Source organism: Rhynchophorus ferrugineus, unplaced genomic scaffold (assembly GCF_030347505.1).
Source record: "Rhynchophorus ferrugineus isolate W39M unplaced genomic scaffold, kcgeb_rfMv2 rfM6, whole genome shotgun sequence".
Lineage (NCBI taxonomy): Eukaryota > Metazoa > Arthropoda > Insecta > Coleoptera > Curculionidae > Rhynchophorus > Rhynchophorus ferrugineus.
In genome coordinates this window covers 38,431,872-38,458,309 of record NW_027472585.1, presented here as the reverse complement: position 1 = coordinate 38,458,309, position 26,438 = coordinate 38,431,872, and the positions used below count along the sequence as shown (strand labels likewise).

General features: G+C 31.5%; 1 protein-coding gene across 2 annotated transcripts in view; it reads right to left on the bottom strand.

Moving 5' to 3' along the window:
* Otd-2 (orthodenticle-2) overlaps positions 1–26,438 on the bottom strand; it is a 53,640-nt gene that overhangs the window by 18,479 nt on the left and 8,723 nt on the right. For both annotated transcript variants that reach the window (XM_076408029.1, XM_076408030.1), the window contains exon 2: positions 9,476–9,513. In XM_076408029.1, coding sequence (XP_076264144.1) covers positions 9,476–9,501 — 26 coding nt within the window. In that variant the 5' untranslated portion in view covers positions 9,502–9,513. The remainder of the gene's footprint in view (positions 1–9,475; positions 9,514–26,438) is intronic.

The following is a 26,438-nucleotide window of genomic DNA, read 5'->3' as shown; positions in this document are numbered from 1 at the left end:
TCACAGCAGTTTCTCATTTTCAAACTTTATAGGCTATCTTAGGCATGACTGTAATAAAATCGAACTCTGAAACATTTGTATCAATAATTACACATTTTTCAAAATACAACGTGCAAGATACAATGTAGTCTGTTTTAACCAGTCTTTGATTTGATGTACATCAGTGATGAGAGTTGAGTTGTATCATAGCATAATAGCTACTTTTCTTGACGATAGCGGAATATTGAATGTAGGTAAAAATACAATATACAGATGGATATGAATAATAATTCTTATGAAAAAAAATATCGATATATTCGTTGGGGTTTAAAAGGAATACAGGTTATTAGCATTCTGGGAAATAATATATTCAAGATCCAACTAGCATTCTATAAAATAAATTAAATAATAATTATCTAAAATAAAAAACAACGATAAATAATAGTTTTTATTTATTGATGGAACTAATATTTATCTAACAGAAGCAGAAAGAAAGTTTTTATTGGGTATTGTGAGATTTACCCACTCTCTGATTAAACCGAAACCATAGCAGATTCTTCTGAAGCCATTGGTGTAATTTTATCGGAATTCTCTCATCCCTTACTTTTAGCTTTATTTTATGAAGTGCAAAAACACATGGTGATAATTATTTTTTAAATGTACAATTAAATGTGTTACAATGTCACAGGTTTTATAGATTTTCACAGAATACACGAAATTTTCATTACATATATATTGAAAAATTAACATAGAATATGATACACAAAAAGTAAAAATACTATGTAATACTCAAATTAACTTACTTATATGAATTAATATTTGAGCCACGTAAATGCAGAAGAATAATGGGTCAAGCGCAGTAATACTGTTGATATTGACAAAGTTGCCGATCTTACCAACTTAAGACTTTCCTGTAATGTTAATGTCCCTAAAATGTTATTTATTACAAAATTTGTAGGTATAAAAATAGCATTTTTGCTTACAGAAAGTGTATATTCTTTTGTTCAAATAGTTCGTTCAATTTACTTGAATCTACAATATACTAGTCTACAATTCGTATATTCTGTTAAACAGTAGATACATTCGACGCTCTAACACCTCATGTCCCATTTCTTCAATTCATTAACCACAAAAATTGCAAAATTATTAAATTAATGTTAATATTTTAATATATAGGGTTCCCTTAAGCTTTTATCAACATAAAATGTAGAAAAAGAGTAAAATAATAATTATATGAAATACCCGGACAGTTTGATAAATTATTAAACTTTGATATTTCGGATAGAGTATTCAGAGTTGAGCATGAAGATGCTTATTAGGAAGTAAAATAAATAAAAACGGGAATACAACAGGGTAGTCTGTTGGAACCAGTCTTTGACTTGACGTACATCGGTGATGAGAGTTGAGTTGTATCATAGCTTAATAGCTACTTGTCTTGGCGATAGCGTCTTATTGAATGTAGGTAAGAACTACAAAAAATCAGCAATGAAATTGCAAACTGCAGTAAACTAAATTAATCATTTGAATAAACAATGCAGAATCCCTCAATTTTATCCCTTATCCTTATTAGATTAAATAATATTGAAATGCCATATGCTAACACATCAAAGTATTTAATCATATCGACGTTCAGATAGCCAACCAGATATAAGTAGAAGCATATAGTTACAAGGAGAAGCGGTTTCCGAACAAAATATTGAGGGAAAGTTAATGTCTCGTGCTGCTTCAGAAATAGTGATCTCCGTAGAGATTTGGAAATTGCCGTACTTCACTATGTTAATGAATAGGCAGCCAGACTTGCACTACTATTGCACACTAAACAAACAACGTGTATTGTCCAAATTGAGGTTTTTAATAATAAAAAATATATAATTGTTGTTTTAAGGTTCTTCTTGAATACTTTTCTATATTTCTGTTGAATGTTTTTTTAGTAGATCCTATATTCTAAGCTTTCAAAGATGATTCATGATGATAACTGCGAATCTGGATAAACCTTTACAACGAAATAATTAACTCCCCTTTTTTTACGTCCGCTCTAAGCCCACCCATCTCTATCTTTGATTCGGTCCACCTCAGCATCTCTACCGGCAAATACCATAAAGTGGCTGCCAAACGAATCAGCCTAATTGACAACATCAAACAATGGGACGCGCAACTAATTTTATCTGGCAATCGGCCTAATGGTCCATTATTAACCTTATCATCTTCAAACGATCGGGACGATTCCCTCCCCCGTTGTCTTTTTATTCGATTGCCACCCTCTGTTTGCCCTTAACAAGGCACGAGGGGCTCGTATCGCTAACGGTGAAAAGTGGATCGTATTACTACTAATTGACGGGTGTAGTTTTAGATAAGTATTGGCGATAAACTCCTTTGAATACATGTTTGCTTTGAATGCAAACGGTGAAGAACTGATGCCAACTAAGTAAACCATAGATACGATGAGTACATTCCTTGTGTTAGGACAATTTTTTAGATTTAATTTTGTTGCATTTAGGTATTTGTATTGTATTCTGATCAGTTTTGCACTTTAAAATGATCACTTGACAGTCAAGCCATGCTCTGTTAATCTAAAAAGTGACAATTTGGGAGTTGAAATCTGGATTTTACGTCCAATGTGTCTCGTAATTCATTATCTTGGAACTATTTTGGTCCTCAATCACAATCACCAATTTAAGTTAGGTTTCTGAAAATATTTGATGGATTTTGGAAGCAGATTTATTCAAATTGAACAATAAAAGTTATTCATGCCGGTTGGCGTAGTGCTAAAGGCGACAGTACGGTTCCTACTGTTGCGATAGTTTTATATTTGTGTTTGTCCTAGGCAAGGGTGCAAAATCCGACAAGAAAAATTATCTCAGTTACGTCAGTAACCAGAGTGGGTAAAACCGGATGTCTTCTGTGATGACTTCTACGTTGGTTAGTCGCCAATCGGTAGGCTTAATGCAAGTACGTTACACAGTAGGTCAAGTCTAGGTAAACCCTCGTTGATAAAAAGGAGACTTTAAAATATTTCAAAAAGTTATTAATGTCAAAAATGCCATTTTAAAGCATTCGATTTACGCTGAATAACTCAATAATACTAATTTAAAAATTGGCAGAATATGGTAAATCTAGCGAATTTAACAGGTAGGTTAATGTTTAGTGGTTGTCTACCTTAATACTTCGTATTTTCACTTACTTACAAACATCACTGATTAAAGTACATGCCCATCTTATACAAGGCTCTTGCAATCGATATTGGAAAACATAGATATTTATAGAAAAATGCAATGATCTACAAAATAAGGGTTTGAAAAAGCTGTTGTGTGATCAACTTTTACAACATTCCACTAAAAGGTTGTTTTTAGTTTGAAATTATATGAGACAATTTTGATCTTATGTAATGTCAATTTAGCGAAAATATATAATTGGAAATACAATAATAAAGCAGTTGATCAAATTGATCAGATAAATAATAAGCAATAAAAATATTGTAAAAAAGTGAAACCAAATATCGGTAACCACCTGTAATTCTCGAAAAATATATGTTAGGTGGGCTGATGTCAGATAAGGAACTCTTAAGTGTGTAGTATCATAACTATATGTCATATCGTATATTTACCGAAAGCAATATTTGAACAGGAGTAATATCTTTCAAAATTGTTAATTCATTAAATTCAAAAAGTATTTTATTTATACAATAATACATTAAAAAATACATTTTCAATATTTTCTTCAGTTAGTAGAACAAATTATATTAATTTTTGGTCCACATAAATTAGTACAAAGAACTAAATTATTAGATGTATAGTATAAGGTGTATGCTAGATATAGTAATGCATTATATATGAAATGATATTTCAATATCTTTATCACATATAGTATAAAGTCGCATACACTGATAATAAGTTTATAAATTAGAAACAATTTAATTCACATGTGATATGTGTTAGTTTTGTGGTTAAGTAGTTGTTAATAAGGGCTTATCGGTAAATTTTGTCTAAAAAAATTGGGGAACTTTCAGAGTTGAGCATGAAGATGCTTATTAGGAAGTAAAATAAATAAAAGCAGGAATACTACAGTCTGTTGGTTAATAATCTGTTGGTTGTTAATACGGACTTATTGGTAAATTTTGTCTAAAAAAATTGTGGAACTTCAGAGGAGATTTTAAAATTTAAATTATTACAATGATAGAGATATGATGATGGTGTGAGTTCTCTCTATATATACTCATATCAAAGTATTAAAGTAAAACTATAAAAGAATCGATTTATACTATTTTTAAAATATTAGAAAATGTTAAAAAAAGACACAAAGAAATTGTAAAGTAGCTGTAATTTGATAAAAAAAAATTGACTCTAACTAGAGATATCATATCAAACCATACTAAAAGAGCTATATCCTCAGAAAATAATTTATCGATAAAATGAGAAAATAAATAAAATCAATTACAATGATAAAAGAAACCTAACTCACTGCCTAATATATATCATAAAAAAGATCTTATTCTCTTAAAATTATCAAGCCAACGAAACAAACGAAAAAAAAACAGTCGATGCTTCGCCCTGCCGATCAAGCAGCCCGTCCAACAGACTGATCCGGTCAAGTCTGGACCCCGAGCGAACACCCAACATGTATTAGTAGTTCGAAAAATATATTTTCAAATCGGCTTAATACGCGACATTCCTTTTGTCCCGGATTATAAGCGACGGTAACACCTCGAAGAAATATGATCCTTATTGTTGGTGAGCGTAAGGCCCAGCCAGTAACCGAACACCCGAACTTTGACGACAACGATTTTTTCATCTGTGTCGCTCCGTTTTTTTTCTTCGTTTTTCTGGTGACCGTTGTTTTCGTTATCTGGCGTCGCGATACCTATTATCTACCGGTCAGATTTTGTTTTTCGACTCTCTGTGTGTGTGTGTGTGTCTCGTCTTTACCTTTTCTGATCTTATTGGGTGACGGTGTCGTATTTTAGGAGCAGAAGCAACAAAGTATTTGATCGCCGCCAATTGTTCGGTTGTTTATTGGGCTCTCAACCATTCAAAGCCATTGATTTTCTCGTTTCATTTTTGACAGTCACCAAAATATACTTAACATTATATATATTTTAATCGAGATACTTAAATAACACCGATGTGTAAAATGACATTTTTATTGAATTCACTTACTGGTCCACCGACAGTCATAAAGAGAGTTTGTATGAACGGTCATCTGATCACACTCACGCTAATCTTATTAACAAGTTTTCAATCTGGAACACACATTATTATGCAAGAACAAATCAGTTTAAACGTAAAACTTAATAATATAGACGACCTTGAGCAGCAAACTCGAAATATAATTGAACAAATTCGGTCTGCTGGAAAAGAAGTTACCCCGACATCAAGAGAGAAATCAGAATATGAAGTAAATTACCCCATTACCCCCACAGAACCAAACACGCTGTGGACAAAACAATATTTAATAGAAATAGTAATCAGACAAATCAAATGATTAAAGAATGTAAACAGATTTGCTTCGATATATATGTAAGTGAATTAAGCGGCCCTGAAGCAGACAAAAACTACTCGCTATAGAAAGCAACTCGAAGATTTGAAAAACCAACTATTAGAGTACAGTTTCTTAAAAATGATCGAAATGAATGGGTTCGACGCAGCGCCGAAAAAGTTGAATGATTCGCAGAACATTTATCTAACGTATTCCAATTAATGATATATCTATAATCTATAATAGATATAAATTCTGTTTATCAGCCCGATACAGCTGTAAATTTTATTTCTCCAATGGAACTTGCGACAGAAATTGACAACAACCTCAACCCTGAAAAGGCTCCTGAAATTGATGATATTTCACACATCACCATTCATGGGTGGTGGTGGTCATCACCACTAGAGAATCAACCAAAGGCCCAGAGTAGCAGCGGTTTTTGAAAGGGCATTAGAAGATTAGAAATATTATCCCGCAATATTTCTGGATATCTCATGCTGTTATGGAACAAAAGGTATTTCGAACATTTTCTGACGACACAGTTATTATAGCAAAAGATGTATCTCTGTCTAAGGCTGTAGAAAAGGTATAAGTAGCGGACGACCAAATCTACAAATGAACTAGTGACTAGAAATTACAGCCAATAGTTTCAAATCTGTCCATGTTAATTTTGAATCCTACGTAAATTTTAATTTAGAATCCTAGAATAATCGTAATAAACAGGGATATTAAAGTTTATAAATGAGAGCAGAGGTATTGCCATTAGCACAAGCTAGAAATTTTTTTTCGGCTTTCTATCCGGCGCAAATTTTTCAAATGAGACGGCAAATGTTTTCCCATACCAACTCCATTTTCATCGGTGTTTTAAATTTATCCTATTCCTGAGTTTACATCGTTAATTGTTTTCACCGATTTTTCTTTGTACGCTTGTGTTAATTTTGGTTGTGCTGATAATTTCTCACCAGTTATACACAGTAGTCGAATTCTATATTCTAATATCTTGTTTTAAAATGCTATTTGAGGCTGTAAAGAAACTATGACGATGAAACTAGTAACAATCGATGATAGAGTTACTTTACTTATGTACTTTCACAATAAACGTGTAATTTTTCAATAAAAAATCAGTCCGAAGTGCTCTATACCCTCAATAGTTAGTAATAAGTACTAAAACTGTTAAATAATTTTCCATAATATTAATTTATTTCTCATATATATTAACTTTAACTATATTTTTCAACAACTGTTAGTAGAAGTTGAATTAAAATTATTCTAAGAAGATATAATTTAACAAAAATCCAAACTAGATAAATTTTCAAAATAAAATCATACTAAGATAATTATTATGAGAATTCTCGGAATATGTTAATATACATTATTATACCACAAACATAAGAAAAGTTAATTGAAATCATATTATTAATGAATTTTCATGCTTTCATGAAATAAATTGGCAGCTTAAAGTTAACTAGGGTTGCTATAAAAACATCCACATATCATTAAACCATTAGCAAGTATCATCCTTGTATACCAGTTAATACTACTAGCTTCAAATAAGCCCCCAGCAACTCTTCACCATCGTACACCCACCATTCACTTGCCCAATTGGCCATAACTAATGCCTAAGCAAACAAATTAATCGGCTCATCGAAAACCATTAGAATAAATGCAGTCTGCACGTGCATATTGAATGTATTTGGAACATTTGCTGACGATACTGTTATTATAGCAAAATGCAAAAGATATATCTCTGTCTAAGGCTGTAGAAAAAGTACAAGTAGAGGTCGACAAGATCTGGAAATGGACTAGGGACTAAAAACTACAGCTAATAGCTTGAAATCTCGCCATGTTAATTTTGAATCGTATGTAATTTTTAATTTAGAATTCTAGAATAATCGTAATCAACAGGGATATTAAAGATTATAAATGAGAGCAGATTTTTTACTTTTTCTATTATTATCGGTTTTATTTTGTATGAAGTATTGCAATTAGTACGAGCTAAAAATATTATTTATTTTCTATTCGGCTTTCTATCCGGAGTAAATATTTCAAATCAGATGATGATGAAGATGAAACTAGTAACAATCGATGACTTATGATATGTACTTTCACAATAACTGTGTAATTTTTTAATAAAATATCGGACCGAAATAGTCTATACCCTTAATAGTTAATACTAAATACTAAAACTGTTAAATAGTTTTCGATAATATTAATTTATTTGTTATAGATATTATATTCAACTACATTTTTCGACAATTATTAGTTCAAAATAAAATCATATTAACATAATTATTATGAGAATTCTCGGAATGTGTTAAAATACATTATTATAACACAAATATAAGAAAATTATTTTGTTATCACAAATGTAATAATAAAGAATCATAGATAAGGAAAGTTAATTAAAATCATATTTTCAATGAATTTTGATGTTTTTATAAAATAAATTGACAGCGTAAAGGCAACTAGGGTTGTTGTAAAAACATCCATATATTATTAAACCATTAGCAAGTATCATCTTTGTATACCAGTTAATACTACTAGCTCCAAATAAGCCCCCAGCAACTCTTCACCATCCTACACCCACCATTCACTTGGCCAATTGGCCATAACTAAAGCCTAAGCAAACAAATTAATGGGGTCATCGAAAATCATTAGAATAAATGCAGTCTGCACGTGCATATTGAATGTATTTGGAACATTTGCTGACGATACAGTTATTATAGCAAAATGCAAAAGATATATCTCTGTCTAAGGCTGCAGAAAAAGTACAAGTAGAGGTCGACAAGATCTAGAAATGGACTAGGGACTAAAAACTACAGCTAATAGCTTGAAATCTCTCCATGTTAATTTTGAATCGTATGTAATTTTTAATTTAGAATTCTAGAATAATCGTAATCAACAGGGATATTAAAGATTATAAATGAGAGCAGATTTTTTACTTTTTCTATTATTATCGGTTTTATTTTGTATGAAGTATTGCAATTAGTACGAGCTAAAAATGTTATTTGTTTTCTATTCGGCTTTCTATCCGGAGTAAATATTTCAAATAAGATGATGATGAAGATGAAACTAGTAACAATCGATGACTTATGATATGTACTTTCACAATAACTGTGTAATTTTTTAATAAAATATCGGACCGAAATAGTCTGTACCCTCAATAGTTAATACTAAGTACTAAAACTGTTAAATAGTTTTCGATAATATTAATTTATTTGTTATAGATATTATATTCAACTATATTTCTCGATAATTATTAGTTCAAAATAAAATCATATTAACATAATTATTATGAGAATTCTCGGAATGTGTTAAAATACATTATTATAACACAAATATAAGAAAATTATTTTGTTATCACAAATGTAATAATAAAGAATCATAGATAAGGAAAGTTAATTGAAATCATATTTTTAATGAATTTTGATGTTTTTATAAAATAAGTTGACAGGGTAAAGGTAACTAGGGTTGTTATAAAAACATCCACATATTATTAAACCATTAGCAAGTATCATCTTTGTATACCAGTTAATACAACTAGCTCCAAATAAGCCCCCAGCAACTCTTCACCATCGTACACCCACCATTCACTTGCCCAATTGGCCATAACTAATGCCTAAGCAAACAAATTAATCGGCTCATCGAAAATCATTAACGTAAATGCAGTCCGCACGTGCATCCATGCCCGGTGATAATAACCCTTCGGCTAGTGGAAAAAGACTGATAACAACGCCGTATCTAGGTAACGCCCTTTCTTGTTACGTATTTCCAATCTCCGAATGGGTCTAAGGAAGGAAAAACGTTGCGAAATCGGCTTAGATCAATGGGGCTGGGGAGAACATCGATACTAAACTCTGCGGTTAATGAATTGCCTTTGTACGGTATTCTTTCGCATTGTTATGTCGAATCTTTTGATGTTACTCTCTTGTCGAGCTTAAGCGGATGCTTTTGAGGAGTATTTAATACAACAATTTAATTTATATATCGTAATTGTTAAATTAATTAGGGGAATTTGACTTACCCAGTAGCTAAGGTGTTTGGCCACATTTACTTGCGTCACTGAAACAGAAAAAACATCTCAGTAATAGTACAGTTGTTATGCATTAAATTAGGTGTTATAGTATGCGACAGGCAAAAACGGAACCTTACAATAATTGAAATGTGTTGTTCGAAATAAACTAATTGCAAAATCTAAAAAATTATGTAATTGTAATCTAGTATTCACAAAAATACTAGAAAAATTACGGAAAAGATAATAAATATTTTTGTAAAGTAAAGTATTTTAAAAATTTTATGGTCATTATTTTAAACAGTGTATAACTCTTCTAATTTTTTTTATTAGGTGTATCAAAAAGTGAAATACAAAGGTACCAAAATATGTTTGAGAAGGGACCATATAAAAATAATTTTATACGTTTAAAATATTAATAAAATCGAAATAATATCAATTCTGATTAAAGATTTTAGTAATTTGTAGTTTGTTCAAAATAATTAAAATTAATGTGCTAATAATTTAAATATTTCAATGAATAGAGTCTTTCGATAACATATATAAATGCCCGAATATACAGTTGAGAAAAGTGTTTTATTTAATTTGTACTATATCTAGCAAAATGTATAATGCATATGAGTAAAAATACAAAAAAAATGTTTATAGTGTCTGGAAAATAAGTTAAATGTGATAATGGGTTTTGTTCGGTTTCAATATGATATATATTAACAGCTATGTACTTTATCTGTCATTGCTTTATTTTAAGAAACTTTTTTGGTAATTCTTATCTAGATCTATAATTTGAAACAAATTATCAGGTCATTCCTGCGTATTAGAGTAATTATTATTTTAGCCATGTTATATTTACAATCTCCCAATATGTCCATGATAATTTTCAGTTGCGGCGAAATGACAAAAAGATAATTATATCACTTAATGAATGGCCGATTCCTCAAGCAGACTCAGCTGAATACCTCAGAATACATCTGGATGGTATGACCCAAAGTCAAGCAATTGTTTTAGTTAGTAGGGAAATATTCTCAACTTGACCTAAAATTAAAGAGCTAGGTTTATCAGTCAATCATAAAGCCTATTTGGACCTATGGTGTACATATATGGGGTTGTATTAAAACATCAAACGCACGCAAACGATTACTTACCAATGCTTATCGCTGCGTAACCAACGAAGAGCTGGGCAATGACGTCGAAATCAAATTGATACACGAAGTGATTCAATATTTCCGCTTAAAACATTAAATAAGGTTGCTAAATCACAGCAACCTGAAAGCAATACAGCTACTGGACAACACGCAGGAAATCAGAAGATTGAAGCGAATCAAATCATACGAACTTGTTTAGTGAATAAGTGTATGTTTAACAAAAGTAATAAATTAATTTGTAAATTAAGATTGTACTCAGCGTATCTAACGCAAGATGTAATTAATAAAAAATTATATTTAATAATAATGATAATTTTGTACAATTTGTAAAATTTGCGTGTGCTTTGTGATTATATATTGTAAAAAGAATATACGTTAGGCATAAAACGCCACAGATCAGACTCAAAATCAAAGAATTGTACTTTTTCGTTGGCGGATACTTGACTTAAAATCAACAAAATTGGTTATCGCTTAATTATAAAGTCTGTTTGGACTTATGAGGTAGAAATATAGAGTTGTAATAATACAAAGCCACCCGGACAAGGTTCTTCGATTAATTGCCAACGCTACGTAATCATCGAAACACTGCAGGATGACCTCGAAATCAAATGGATCTATACAATTCTCCAAGATTTGATCTCAACACAGGAAATAAGGTTCCTAAATCAAAGCAATGTGGAAGCAGTACTAGACGTAAGTATCACTCTTAACTTTAGCTTATTTACTCTAATTAATTTTTTTTTTTGGAAAATATATACTTATATATTCTGCACTCTTTGGCTGGTGTATTGATGGTAGCATAATAAAAAATACGTTGAGATTTTACTAAGCACATCAAATGTATGATGTAACAAAATATTTATAACAAAAATTAATTAACATATGTGGTATTAAAAAAAACTTCTACAATAATATTCTTAATAATATATATTTCTTTGTTGGTAATTTCTTGAAATTTTTAATTTTTGTTACATACATTATACGATATACATGAATGATCAGCTTGATATGAATCAAGATAAATGGTTTTTTATTATTATGAAGTAACAGGTTAATTAGAAATTCCCCAGCCTGACACATAGATGGCGCTACTAGAATTAATTCCATATGTTTTTTAGTTAGCCCTAATCCTCAAAAGATGCGTGTATAAATTTGAAAGCTGTCGGATAATTTTTTGATCATTATAGCATTTTTGTTATTGTGAAAAAAAATGGATAGAAAGGAATTTCGCGTGTTGATAAAATATTGCTTTTTAAAGGAAAAAATACAGTTCAAGCAAAAACATGGCTTGATGCCGAGTTTCCGGACACTGCCCCAGTAGAATCAACCATCAAGGATTGGTATGCTAAGTTTAGACCTGGTGAAATGAGTACTGAAGATGGTGAACCCAGTGGACGTCCAAAAGGGTTTGTTACCGACGAAAACATTAAAAAAATACACAAAATGATTTTGAATAATCGTACATTGAAATTATACGAAATAGCAGACACTTTAAAGATATCATCTGAACGTGTACATCATATCATTCACGAATATTTGGGTCTGAGAGAGCTCTGTGCAAAGTGGGTGCCGTGCGAGCTCACTTTTGACCAAAAACAACGACGAGTGGATGATTCGGAGCAGTGTTTGAAGAAGATCGAGCCTAATAAACCCGAGCTTTTGCATCGATATGTGACAATGGATGAAACATGGCTCTATAATTTCACTCCGAAGTCCAATCGACAATAATCCGAGTGGAGTGCATACGATGAACCCGCTCCAAAACGTGGGAAAACGCAACAATCGGCTGGCAAGGTTATGGCGTCTGTATTTTGGGATGCGCATTGAATAATTTTCATTGACTACCTTGAAAAAGGAAAGACTATGAACAGCTACTATCACATGGCGTTATTGAGCCGTTTGAAGGAAGATATCGCCGATAAACGGCCGCATTTGAAGAAAAATAAAATGCTGCTTCACCAAGGCAATGCACCGTGTCAAAAATCCATGAATTGGGCTTCGAATTGATTCCTCATCCACCCTATTCTCCAGATCTTCCCCCAGCCACTATTTCTTGTTCTCAGGTCCCAAGAGAATGCTCGCTGGGAAGAAATTTTCTTCGAATGAAGAGGTGATCGACGAAACTGAGGCCTATTTTGAAGCAAAGGACAAGTTGTACAACAGAAATTGTATCGAATCATACATCATCATCCTTGAAGAAATTATGTTGAATAAAAAAACTAATTTTGCCAAAAAAATGTGTTTTACTATGGCAGGCCGAGAACATTTCAATTGATCTGTTATAATGGAATATTATGAAAACTTTTATATTCGACATTATTTTGTATCGATATATTTTTCAACCAGTTTTCCATTGATTGTACAACAAAAAAATGTTATTTCTTTAATCCCATTTCTCAATAGACTCCTACCTATTCGTCGATGTTATTTTTTCTTATCTTCATTTTAGCGAAATGAAAAGCGGAAGAGCCTAAGCCGCACGACTATCAACTCTTCATAAAAGAAACAGGCAGATTCGGAGCATCTCTTTAAGAACGGAATATAAAAAAGGGAAAAAGGAAAAGCACAGCCCGTCGAACGTACTATGTTTGCTTTTTACGCAATATTGAAGCCCATATTGGTTCTGAAAGTTTAGCCTTAATCACCATTATATTGAAAAATCCAGTCGAGTGTATTTAAAATAAAATCTCGATTCTTTTTGGAGAGGAGATGGGGCCCGCTTTGTGTTTCGTCTTCGTTTGTGAGAAAAACGATTGGCGGCAGAGTTACCTTTCCGCTCGATATAATCCATTGACCATCAGCATTTACACAGTACGTTGACTTTGATTGGGTCGCTGATATATGATGTTTTAATTTCTTTATCGATCTGTCAGCGGTTCGGGCTCGTACGAATTATATAACCGGTTTTTTGTTGACGTAAAGATCGACAGGTAATTATCCGGAATACTATTAGAGATTTTTGCCTCTATTTCGATCGATTTTCAATAATACTGGCCCTGGGAAAATTTTCGTAGCGTTTTTTAAAAATCATATTTATAGATTTTCTCATAATAAAACGGAATGAGAATACCAGAAATAGCGATAAATATATGAATGCTTTTGCATAACAGCGCTCGAATACATATTGTAATACTTGTGAAGGAAACACTGTTGCAGCCCACATAATAATTCTGATTACCATTTCTTCAGACCAATGCAGCATGACTTGACTGGAATATGGTTCCTAATTGCCGAAGAAGCGTAAAATTGGATCTGCCCTACCAACATTGTTCTTTCAATACGGTATCACCGGAAAAAATAGGAAAAATAGGAGAAAGTTATAGAAAATGGTTGAAAATATTATTGTAAAAATATTTTAGTTATTAAATACTTTACCAATTTTTCCCAATAAATACTTTTTATAATGAAAAAATAATCAGAATATATGCTGGTGCTTAATAAAAGCTAATCTCTAGTATTAAATTGATACTTCTCGTAACACGACGACAAGCGATGTAATTTAAAAGGCTGTATCAATTCCGGAAAGAAATCTACCTCGAAGAGATCTCTCTTTTCACAATCAGTGACTGTTCAACATCGAGGGCTCTCATCCTCCGCCGAATCTTGCGACTTTGACAAGGGCGCCGTGGCTATTTTTAATTTAAAATCCAATAAAGGTTTTTTTTACACTTGCTTGGTTTCTCAAGGAGGGTATCCCCATCGATTTACATCGCCTAATACACTGTATGAGAATTCACATGTGTTGGAGTATGCATTTCAAGGGTTTAGGGGTGGCTTTTCGGGGTTCGAAAGCGGTCTGTACTTTACACGCATTTATATTTAAATTATTCGCAGTTATGAAAACATTAAGACGAATTGATTTGAATATACAATACCTAGTAACTAAGATTTTTTAATCTTAATCGGTTGTATAATTTTCGATTTATATCCTAAATATTTTCCAGAAACAAAATAGCTAAAAATTAAAATAAATTTGATAAGAATATCAGTAATTCAATACATTCACACCACGTCACCATGTCGCAATGTTGCCACTTTAACTTGAATTTTGGTCTATCACGATTGCCGGTAACCTATAATTATTATTACTAATATTTTGAAGAAAACAATAGGCTCAATCAATATCAACACAAATCGAATTTTATAGACCGATTTGGTCGATGTTCCGACTCATCAACCAGGGTAAAATGAGAAGTAAAAATACGTTCCGAGTTTAAAATTTTTTTGACATTTTTACGAACTGCATTTAGCAATGTATGCGACGTCTTTTATGATATTGGCTGTTTTATTGGACGGACTATATAATATATTATATAAGTATTACTCTTAGTACTTGAAACTGAAACATCAACATCATCATCTGAATCATTTTCCAGCCTGATAACTGTTAAATTCGATGGTTTTGATAATTATCTATATAAATTAACAGTTTTCCATTTAGTATTATAGTATTTGAAGAAATCTGTTGCCCAAACCTTTCAAACATTTTTATAAATCTATGATGATGCAGCTTTGACATATACCAAATGTAGATTTTGGTTTTAATCATTTAAAAGTGGTGATTTTAATATCAATGGCAAAGATCGGTTTAGAAGATCAAACCAGTTGGAGGACGAAAATCCACATGTAATACCCAAAAAACTTTTATGCAGCTTAATAATTAATTAATATATTTCTTCCAGACATATATAAGTAATGAGAAAAAATCCATCATAGCTTAAATATTAATAAAATAAAAAATTTAAATATTAATAAAAAAATAATTATAAAAAACATTTTTGAGGCAAATTATTAGTTATAGAAGTTGATATGAACAATCTGTTTCATTAGGGTCAACCCTGAGCCTGCCTCTATGGGCTGACATTAATGATATCAAAAAGATACTTATTTGTCTGTAAAAATGTACAAAAACGTTGGGACATCGTCAATCTGACTATAGTTCTACAAAGGAAAAGGTTTACTTTACTTTATATCATCCGTCATTTTGCAATACCTTGCTTCAGTGGAATTGAGTCATCAAATAACCGGTTGGCCGGCTTAGTAGCGCAGTGGTAAAGGCGACAGGACGGTCCATCTACTTTTCCGGTAGTCGCGGGTTCGAATCCTGCTGAGGCAAGGTCGTAAATTTATGTTTATGATTGGTTAATATTTGTGATTGTCCTAGGCAAGACTGCAAAATTCGACAAGGGAAATGATTCCAGTCATGTCAGTACGTCAGTACACGGCTGGGTAAGACCGGATGTCTTCTGAGATGATTTCCAAGTTGGTCACTCGCCAGTCGGTAGACTTAATGCCAGGGACCCACGTTAAACTGTAGGTCTAGTCCAGATAAACTTCTAGTTGGTAAAAGGAGAATATATTGAATATATGCCATTGAAAACAAGGTAAATAAACATGGAAATGGACGAGTATTGTTTCAATGTCTTAGAAGTGGTTATTAAGCTATTGCACAATTAACAAAAGGCTCTTTACTCAATTAAAATAGCTCCAGACCCAAGAAGCTTAAATTCAGAAAACATCAGCCCAATCATCACCGCTTTCGGGAAAGTTAATAGTTAGAAATAATTGTAAACACAAAGCAAATTCATGCCATAGTCATCGCAGCATTGAGAGGAGAGAACTGGAAGAAAACCTAATGATATTGATCTCAAATACTGTCAGAAAAATGGAAAATATTATCGGCTAGTAATATAAATAAATATAGCGACCTAATTTTAACTTTCTTTTAAATTTTAATTTCAAAATCCCATTAAAAGAATCGCATTCGGGCATCCAGAGGAAAAACTTGAGAAAAGACACGAGACCCAAGTTAACATCAACGTTCTGTAACTTTCGGATAACTGAATAACTGATTACTAAGTAGATTCAAGAGAACCACAGTGTGGACTGAACTAAATGGAAAAAGTACTGAAAATCGCTATAAACTTTTATTTAATTTTATTAGAGACTAAGTAAGGGTTTAGGGTAAGAATCTAGTTGTCACTATAGCGACAAATTCTAAAATAGCCGACAACGACTGGTAACAATATATTAATGAATTTTAAAAAATTACGCGAAATAATTATGTAATGGAAAACGTATGTAATATATTATATATGAATATGGAGAGCACTCTGCTGATTTCATGGTACTTATAAATTACCCATACAACCTCAAACTAATTCGATAATGGAAATTAAAGTAATCCACGCTTAATGCGTCACAGATAAGAAAGAGAGACAGACGCGTAGATAAATTACGAAGGTATTTTAGACAATAAATTAGTAGGAATGAAACACGAGGCGCATACTTCATAACAGCGCATAAATTCTCAACCGGGAATTCGAATCGATCGGATTAAGCTAATATTTTAACGTACGTAACACTAGAAGTCCGTGCACCGGACTCTACGGCTATGATATCCAATCTTTGTGGCTTTTAAGGAATCTGGTTACAGGTAATTTCGTTCGTATTCGCTGTCTTTGTTCGGTTCGCGCGAGTCCGACGCGTCGCATCTCGCTCCGTCGCCCGTTTTCCTGTCATCTCGCCGAGATTTTATCGGTGACGCTGGTGTTGTGTAAAGACCCAGAAGAAGGTTGCAAGTTTACACCAATTTTCTGGCGGTTTGAGCATCCTATCGCGGTTCAGCGATCATTCTCTACGGGGAATCGGTCACAATGGCGGGTAATTTAGCTAGGCGGCTTCGCAAATGGTTATATTTAAACTGTCATTCGTTGCTTTTTCGCTACGTGCACGCCAAAATGGTTCTTTAGAGGGACTCCAGCTGCGCCAACTAGATTTTTTACCACGATGACGGTTGATTGACTACGTTTCAGGTAGAGGAACAGCCGTGCGGTTTGTCTTTGAATTTAGGCGAGAGTCTTTCAAAATCATTTGCGAAAAGAAATGTATAACTTTGTATCCAACTCGTTGCTTCCGATTTTATTTGAACGTATTGTCAGAAATTTTGTTATAAACATTTATTATTTTTTAGAATTGTATATAGTCTATCCAGTAAAACAGCCAATGCACGTCATGAAAACGCCACCACGTCGAAATGTTGCCGCATTAATTTAGAATATTGGATTACAACGTTTGTGGTTTGTAATTTTTTCTGATATAAATAAGATTATGTTTTTCGAATTTCTTATTTAATTGTTGAAAATGTTGTTTCTTTAATGTTTCTTTAAGACGTTACATTCCTTATTAATATTGTGAATACTATTTAATCTTACAAGCTGTATTACACTATAATGGCAGCCCGTATTCTTTCATATCTATTACATATACAGTGATTTTAATAGAAACGCATGAAAACAAGAATCCAATTTTAAACTTAATTAAATACAAAGAATACATATGGAAAGTTTGTGCTAATTTAAAAGTTGTTGTTACTTTGCTTGGATTACATTGAGGTTTCACGAAATATAATTGTTTTCTCTGTTTGCGGGACACCAAAATACACTACAAAGTTAAAGATTGACTAAAGAGAACTGACTTTGTTGTATATCAAACGTTAAATATGAATCTCTCAATCCACCAATACTTTCATATAAAACTTGGATTAATCAAAAAATGTTGCCAAGGCTATGGATAAAAATGGTGAAGGATTTTTGTATTTGAAAACTGATCTTTCTAAATTAAGTGATGTTAACTTCAAACAAGGCATTTTTGTTGGCCGACAAATAAGAAAATATTACCGCAAAAGAGTTTGGTTTGGTTATCTCTCAAGAAAGTAATTCATGCAATTCTAGGCGAGTTTCTAGTGAATGACTTATTACAAAAATGTAAAAACATTAAAACCATTTTTACCCCCTAATCTTGTAATGATGAGTGACGAGCAAGATGAAAGCTTTCACTAGGATATAAAGCAGATAGAACAGTGTTATCAAGGAAGATGGAATGCTAAAATATTAGCAGATTACTGCTGGATTCTAATGAAAGAGGATTCTACTGTTCACAAGAGGAGATGTTAATATTTCGTCATTTTCTTTCAGAATATGTTACTACAATTTTTAATAAAATTAACAATATAAATAAATAAATTTGATTTAAAATTTTCATACTGTCTCTATTTATTTACAGAATTTTGATTTATCATAACGTTAAACTGGTACATGTTATAAAAAATTCGTTAAAATTTTTGTGTTCGTTTTACTTAATGTACTAGAACAAAAAAATGTTACACGCTGCTATTAACACTTATGTTTTAAGAAATTTTGTAAACATTGTCGACCAGTGGCAACATAAATTGCATTTTACAGATTGATTGGGTTACATTTTCCGACGCATCAGACAGAATTTGGTCTCTTTTTAGCTAGGGTGAAAGAGTAAGAAGAAAAAATCCACTCCGGGTTTAAAATCAATTTTGCATATTTATAACTTTCATTTGAGAGTATATTTACCGTCATCTATGACGTGCATTGGCTGTTTTATTGAAAGGACTATATTTTAAATGTTCCGTATCAAAAATTATTTTATAGGAGATACTTCAACATAACATATTTTAAGACCAAAAATTTCTCAGTAAGTTAAAATACTTTTAAAGTACCTTTAAAAGATGTAGATATTATCTGAGGAATTATCTTGAAAGAAAAAATGAACAATGGAAGCCTGGTTGATCTGAAAAGGGTTTTAGAACGAACATACTTCTGCAGCTTATCTTTTAGAGATCAACTGGAGAGATACATATGATTTTATAGTCGTTATTGCTTATTGACAAAGTATTTTATTTGTTAACTGAGCAAATTATAAAAAAAAAATACATTTCAACATATTTAGTTATCTTTCTATTTATAATAACTGATAATAATCTTGTAAAAGTAATATTAAATTTAATCAAACATTTCAAAATTAAATATTGAGGACTATTATTTATGGATATCTATTTAGACCAGTGTTTCTCAGCTTTTTTTGTCATAGTACAATGTAAATAATTCTAAAATTTAGGGGTATAGTGTAATGTTCAAAACAATTTATAATAATAATTTGACGACACACAAAAATATCCTAGTTAGATTGCAAAATGCTTACAAAAACATCTTATAAAATGATAAACAGTTCAGCCTTAAGACAATATAACAACAATCCGATAAAACGCCAATAAAAACACTGCATTAATATGAACAATAATCAATAATTTGATACTTTTTCAAAGATACTGCGGTGTCAATTAGTGGGTTGATAACATATTGTTATTAGTTCGATATAAACTAATATACTATATATTCAAATAAGAGTGAAATCACATCATCATAATGTTTAACGTGTTGCCTCTGTGAAAATATTTTCGATAGATATAATGTTTTGTGATGATAAGTTCGAACGTGTAACGGAATCAACAGTCCGTTTATCAAACGTCTACAAAATTCTTCAGTTAAATTCTTCCATTAAATATTACTTATAATAACTACACGTTATGAAATGGTTTTTTTCAATATAAACATAATTTAATATAATTATTTCAGAGGAAACGTACGAAAAAAATATACGTAGTAAATCAGATGGCTGAACAATATGGCTATGGAATAATACGTCCTCCGCCCTATCACTGCATATTCAATCCAATTGAATTGATTTGGGTGTATAAAGAATTATTACAACAGACATGCAGGTCGAGAAGGTATACAAGGTATGCAAGAGCTATCTGGATATGAAAAAAAAACTATATTGTCTACAATAACGCTACGGTTTGGACGAACCTGATCAGACACACTGAAGAAGAAATTTACAAATGGTAGAATCCTAAACAAGTGTTAGATTAATTGGAAATTCACAGCTTAATTTATTCACTTGAATAGCGATTCTGAAAATGATTGGATGACTGGATGATGAGAGAGGAAACAACTAAAGGTGAGTATATAATTAATATAGAATAATTGTAGAAAATCTTATTATAGAGCGTCAAAGATTTATGTGCAGTTATATGTGCGTAATTGTTCAGAATATATATGATTATTTGGATAAAATGTATGAGGAGAAACAGAATACTAACTGTAACTGTTTAGCAGATATGGCAAATTCATTAAGGGGAATGCAGTGATTGAATCTAGTTTTTTTTAAGAAAGATGTATAGAGGTGGTAATAAAACAAATTAAGGATAAATATAATAATATCAAAATTACTTTACAAGGAAGCACTGCACCGAAGGAGACAAGAAGTGAACGTTTTAAGTGAATGTGCCCTCTAATCAAAATAAAATATATTACTTGGATATATAATTGTTAGTTAGGTAGATTAGGACTCCAGAGAATACCACAACCTAAAAAAACGAGCTTGGAACTGTACCTTATAGTTTGTGTGGAAAAGAGTTTAATGTAAATATAATAAAACACAATCTTAAACAACTATGACTGTATAATTAACTGTAGTTTCCTTTCTTTATTAATAGCAGTCTTTCAATTGACTGACCTAAATTATGTTTTATAACATTAATTTTGTTTAATTGTTTTATTTAGATTACAATTTTGTTATATGTAAAGCCAATATGAACAGATTAGAGTTGATGCGGCAACGTTGCGGCGATTGTCATCACCAATGAATTCGCTGTTTTATTGAGCGGTCTATATAGTATATTCAAAGTTTTTTTATTAATGTGCCGTAGATATTTATGATGTTAAAATATTACAATGTTGCCGCATAAACTATGAGTTTTAATTCAGTATGGCTTTGACATACAAAAAAATTCTAATCTAAATAAAATAATTGAACAAAAATGTTACCAAATATAATTTATTTTAAGATTATACTATATCTAAAAACTACAGTTAATTATACAGTTGCAATAATTTATAGGCAAGTATTTTGTTTGAAAATGCCGAAAACAATCGACATTCAGGGTCACAAATTGATTGCGACTTTAATAGGTTATTTCGAAAAGGAACGAGATAACGGAGGCTCCTTTTGTCGGTAAATCCATTAGAGAGGTAATTATTGATGATATTAAATAATATAAGTCCGTACAGTTTTATTATATATTAAAAATGTTTTTAGCGGGTTGCTGCCGTGCAAAATATTACCTTGGTTACTGTGAATAACATCTCTTACGAAAAGAAGAATAATACCTTAGATTCACGCAAAAAAACCCGTCTACATACAAAGTGGGTGGCGCATCTTGACTATCTTGATATTGGTTCTATTCGAGACCAAATATAAGAAATGTATAAGAACTGTAAGTACACAAAATATTTTATCGACATAAACATAATTTAATAAAATTATTTTAGACAAAACGGTCTCTCTGGAAAGTATACATAAAAGAATTAGGGACATGCACCTTTTTGAGGGTTATAAGACATCCTTCATACACTCTTACATGGCATAGGGTTTAAGTGGTGTAAAGATAACCTTCAGAGAGATTTAATTGAATTTCCAGACATTACTTTAAAAAGAATTCAATTAAAGGCATAAAATAATATAAGAAACTTGAATATTTCAGAAAAAAGAAAACTTTCAGGATATGTGATAATGCTGGGCAATGCTGGAAATTCCTGAAATAGAGTGATGAGAGTGGTAACAACTAAAGGTATGCACATAATTAATTGAATATAACTATAGATAAATGGTATTGTAGGGCGTGAATGATTTGTGTGCACAGATATAATTGTAATTGTTCAAAATTAAACATAAGCATTAGGTTAGTACATAGGAGAGAATGAATACTAACTATTTTGTATATATGGTAAAGGCATTAGACAGAATTCAGTGATTAATTTTATCAAGAATGATGTACACAGGTAGTAGCAGAAGAAATAAAAATACAGTAATTCCAAGATGACTTGCCAAGTAAACACACCATCGAAGAAATCAAGAACTAAACGTAAAAAGTAAATATGCTCTCGAATGAAAATAAAATAGTTTTCTCAGATATACAATTGCTAATTAGGTGGATTAAGGCCTCCATGGGAATTACACTACATCAAAAAAATACGCCTAGAAACTCTACTTCATGGATGGTGTGGAAAAGAGTAAAATGTAAACAAAACAAGTCTAACCTTCAAACTATTATACCTGTGATCTTAATTGCAGCCTTAAGTCCTTCGATATTATATGTATTAGTTGTACTATAAAGTTAAAGTAAATTATATTTGATAACATTTTTGTTCAATTATGTTATTTAGATTAGAATTTCGTTGTATGTCAAAGCCGAACTAAAATAAAACTCAGAGTTAATTCGGCAATATTGCAATATTTCAACGTCACAAATATCCATGATGCATTACTAAAAAAACTTTGAATATACTATATATATCGTTTGTTAACTTTGAAAACTATTAAATCCATCAGAAATATATTACCACACTATCGTACAGTCGTACGTTTGAGTATATCAAACGATTAACAAACACAAAAAACGTTTTATACATCCGGGCCGAATATTAATTTTGAAACTTTCCTCGCAAAACGGCGTTCGAATTTAAATCCAACCACGCACAAAAAAAAACAGCCAGAGCCGTCATTAAACGCTCTCGCTACATCAAAAACTACAAAGGGGAACAAAAGCAAAAGCAAAAATACATGGAAAAATTAGTACCTCGAGCAGCTTAAACTAATAAAGTTTCACAGTTCGTTAATTAACTAAATATTATATATGTGTATGTGTTTATGCGTGTAGGAGTGTTCGTACAATGTTTGTTTAATATTTTTTAAGCTCGGGGTGGTTAACGTTTATTTAGTAGAAACAAACGGGTTGTCTCTAATATAATTAAAAGGATCATTTAATTAATTGCCGGTTTTATATTTGTTTTTATAAACACGAGTCTTGTATTTTTGCATTGTTTTTGGTCACTTTGATAATTGATGTCGACTGATTCAGACATTTTCCAGAGAATTTTTAGTCAACAATGAAATAGAAACATGTATTTAAAAATATCTGTTTGCTATTTGAACATTAACTTAAAAAGTTATATCTATTTAGAATGCCTTTAATGTTTTATTGTCTTATATAACGTCAAAATACTTTTTGGTTAATAATGAGAATTAGATAAATTTTCTGAAATGAGCACTGCTAAGCTTTCTATGCATGGCATAATTTCTAACACTGTGATATAGCGACTGAGGTCACTGTAATCTCTTTCATTTTTGGTTTATTCACTTGATTGTTAGTTGTAACAGGTCAATTGAAAAGTCCGCGGCCTGACAAATAGATGGCGCTACTAGAATTAAATCCACATATTTTTTAGTTAGCCCTAACCCTCAAAAGGTGCATGTGTAAATTTGAAAGCTGTCGGATCATTACTTTGTTAATTATAGCATTTTGAGTGAAGCAACTTTTGTTATTGTGAAAAAGATGGATAAAAAGGAATTTCGCGTGTTGATAAAATATGGCTTTTTGAAGGAAAAAATACAGTTGAAGCAAAAATTTGGCTTAATGCCGAGTTTCCGGACACTGCCCCAGGAAAATCAACCATCAAGGAATGGTATGTTAAGTTTAGACGTGGTGAAATGAGCACCGAAGACGGTGAACGCAGTGGACGCACAAAAAAGGTTGTTACCGACGAAAACACTAAAAAAATCCACAAAATTTTGAATGACCGTAAATAGAAATTGAATGAAATAGCAGACACTCTAAAAATATCAGCTGGACGTGTACATCATATCATTCATGAATATTTGGGTATGAGAAAGCTCTGTGCAAAGTGGGTGCCGCACGAGCTTACTTTTGACCAAAACAACGATGAGTTGATGATTCGGAGCAGTGTTTGATGATGAAGAAGCGTAATAAACCCGAGTTTTTGCGTCGATATGTGACAATGGATGAAACATAGCTCCATCATTTCACTCCGAAGTCCAATCGACAGTCATCAGAGTGGACTGCACACGATGAACCCGCTCCAAAGTGTGGGAAAATGCTACCGTCGGCTGGCAAGTTTATGTCGTCTGTATTTTGGGATGCGCAAGAAATAATTTTCATTGACTACCTTGAAAAAGGAAGGACCATCAACAGTGACTATTACATAGCACTATTGGACCGTTTGAAGGACGAACTCGCCGAAAAACGGCCGCATTTGAAAAAAAAGATAGTGCTACTTCACCAAGACAATTCACCGTGTCAAAAGTCAGTGAAAACGATGTCAAAAATCCATGAATTGGGCTTCGAATTGCTTCCTTACCCACCTTATTCTCTATATCTCGCCCCCCGCGACTATTTCCTGCTCTCAGACCTCAGAAGAATGCTCGCTGGGATGACGGATGAGGCCTATTTTGAACAAATCGTACTACAAAAATGGTATCAAAATGTTGGAGGGTCGATATAATCGGTGTATCAATCAGTGTGTATTCTAACATTAAGGATATATATTCTGACAAAGAAAAAACTAGAAAAAGCGTAGCATAGTTCGGAAGAGAGCCGAAGGCCTTAAATGTTGCTATGGAAGCCTACATGTATAATGAAAAATAGCAGAATGAGAATAAAAGTAATATGGATCATATTATCATGATTTTATTATTGATATTTTCTAAGTAATTTTCACTACTAAATACCATTTTTTAAAAAGCAATATAACCTTTTTTTGCGCCATATGAAAAAAGATATCAGTTGTGTAGCTGTTTCTGTTTGAAATTTTGCTCACAATATACCTAGGTAAAAACTTTTTTGTAGACACCAAAACTACATAATCTTTTTAAAAATAGGCATAATTTAAAATAAAAATGTTTCATATTGAATGTAAGATGAAGAATGCATTGAACATATTCAAGCATTAGTACTATATATATATTACGGAAGTGTAAAGATAACTTAGAAAAACCTTTCATAAACATTTTAAATCAAAAACAAAGCTTTCAAAAAGCATAATGTAAATTTCTAGATATAGATTATGTAAGTTATATATTAAATTCATATTTAATTTTGATAATGGTAATAATTATGATGTGAATGATTACTTGTTATGTTTCAAAGTTTCTTTTTAAAGAAATACTAACTAGATTAAAATATTTATTCTTGTATATATAATGGTAGAATTATTCTTAAAAGTGATATAAGTCAGTAAACTTCAATTATTATTCCGAATAACAATATTCCAAAGTACTTTAAGTATTGTTTTTGAATTAAACGTTATAGTTTCGTAAAAATATTATTAAAATAAGCTTCAACTAACGTAACGCAAGGGTGAAGCAAAATGAGTTTTTTGTTCGGAAAAAAATGTGGGTAATTAGGATTAGTGGACGATTGCATTTAGTTTACTAATTGTAGAAATGGTAATGGCCATGTACTTGCTATCAAATGAGAGGATTAGTAGTGGTCATAAATCAATATATGCTTCGCTGTTACTAGTGACTCTGGATAAATTATTTTAATATCTATAGGGAAACATGTACATATTATATATATATATATATATATATATATATATATATATATATAATTTTTTGTTAAAAAAATAAACAGGAGACAATCATTTCATTTTGTATTTATTACCTAGATGTTTGGTGATTTAATTGACAGGGGAAAATACTGTTCTCTCAATTCCTGAGATCTATTGTGACTAAACAACAAGGACTTCCTGGAAGATATCTAAGAATATCTAGAGACAAAGTAAAATAGAAGATGGCTAATGATTAAAAGTAAAAAAATGTAATAATAACGGTTCAATTTTGTTTCATGTTATTTAAAACTTATAAAATAATAGTCAAAATTATTGGAATCAATATATAAAGTTATCAAATATAGATTAAACATTTCGGTTTGTGTTGGTGTTTTTTTTTGAAACGGTGGAACTGGTGGTTTACACAGTGCTCGTTAATATTAGTAACGTTAAATATAACACTTAAATAATCATAGAAATAGTTGATCAAAAATGAGATGGAAACTTAGCAAATTAATTTCAATAGTGAAGCCCAAAAAACAGAATGCA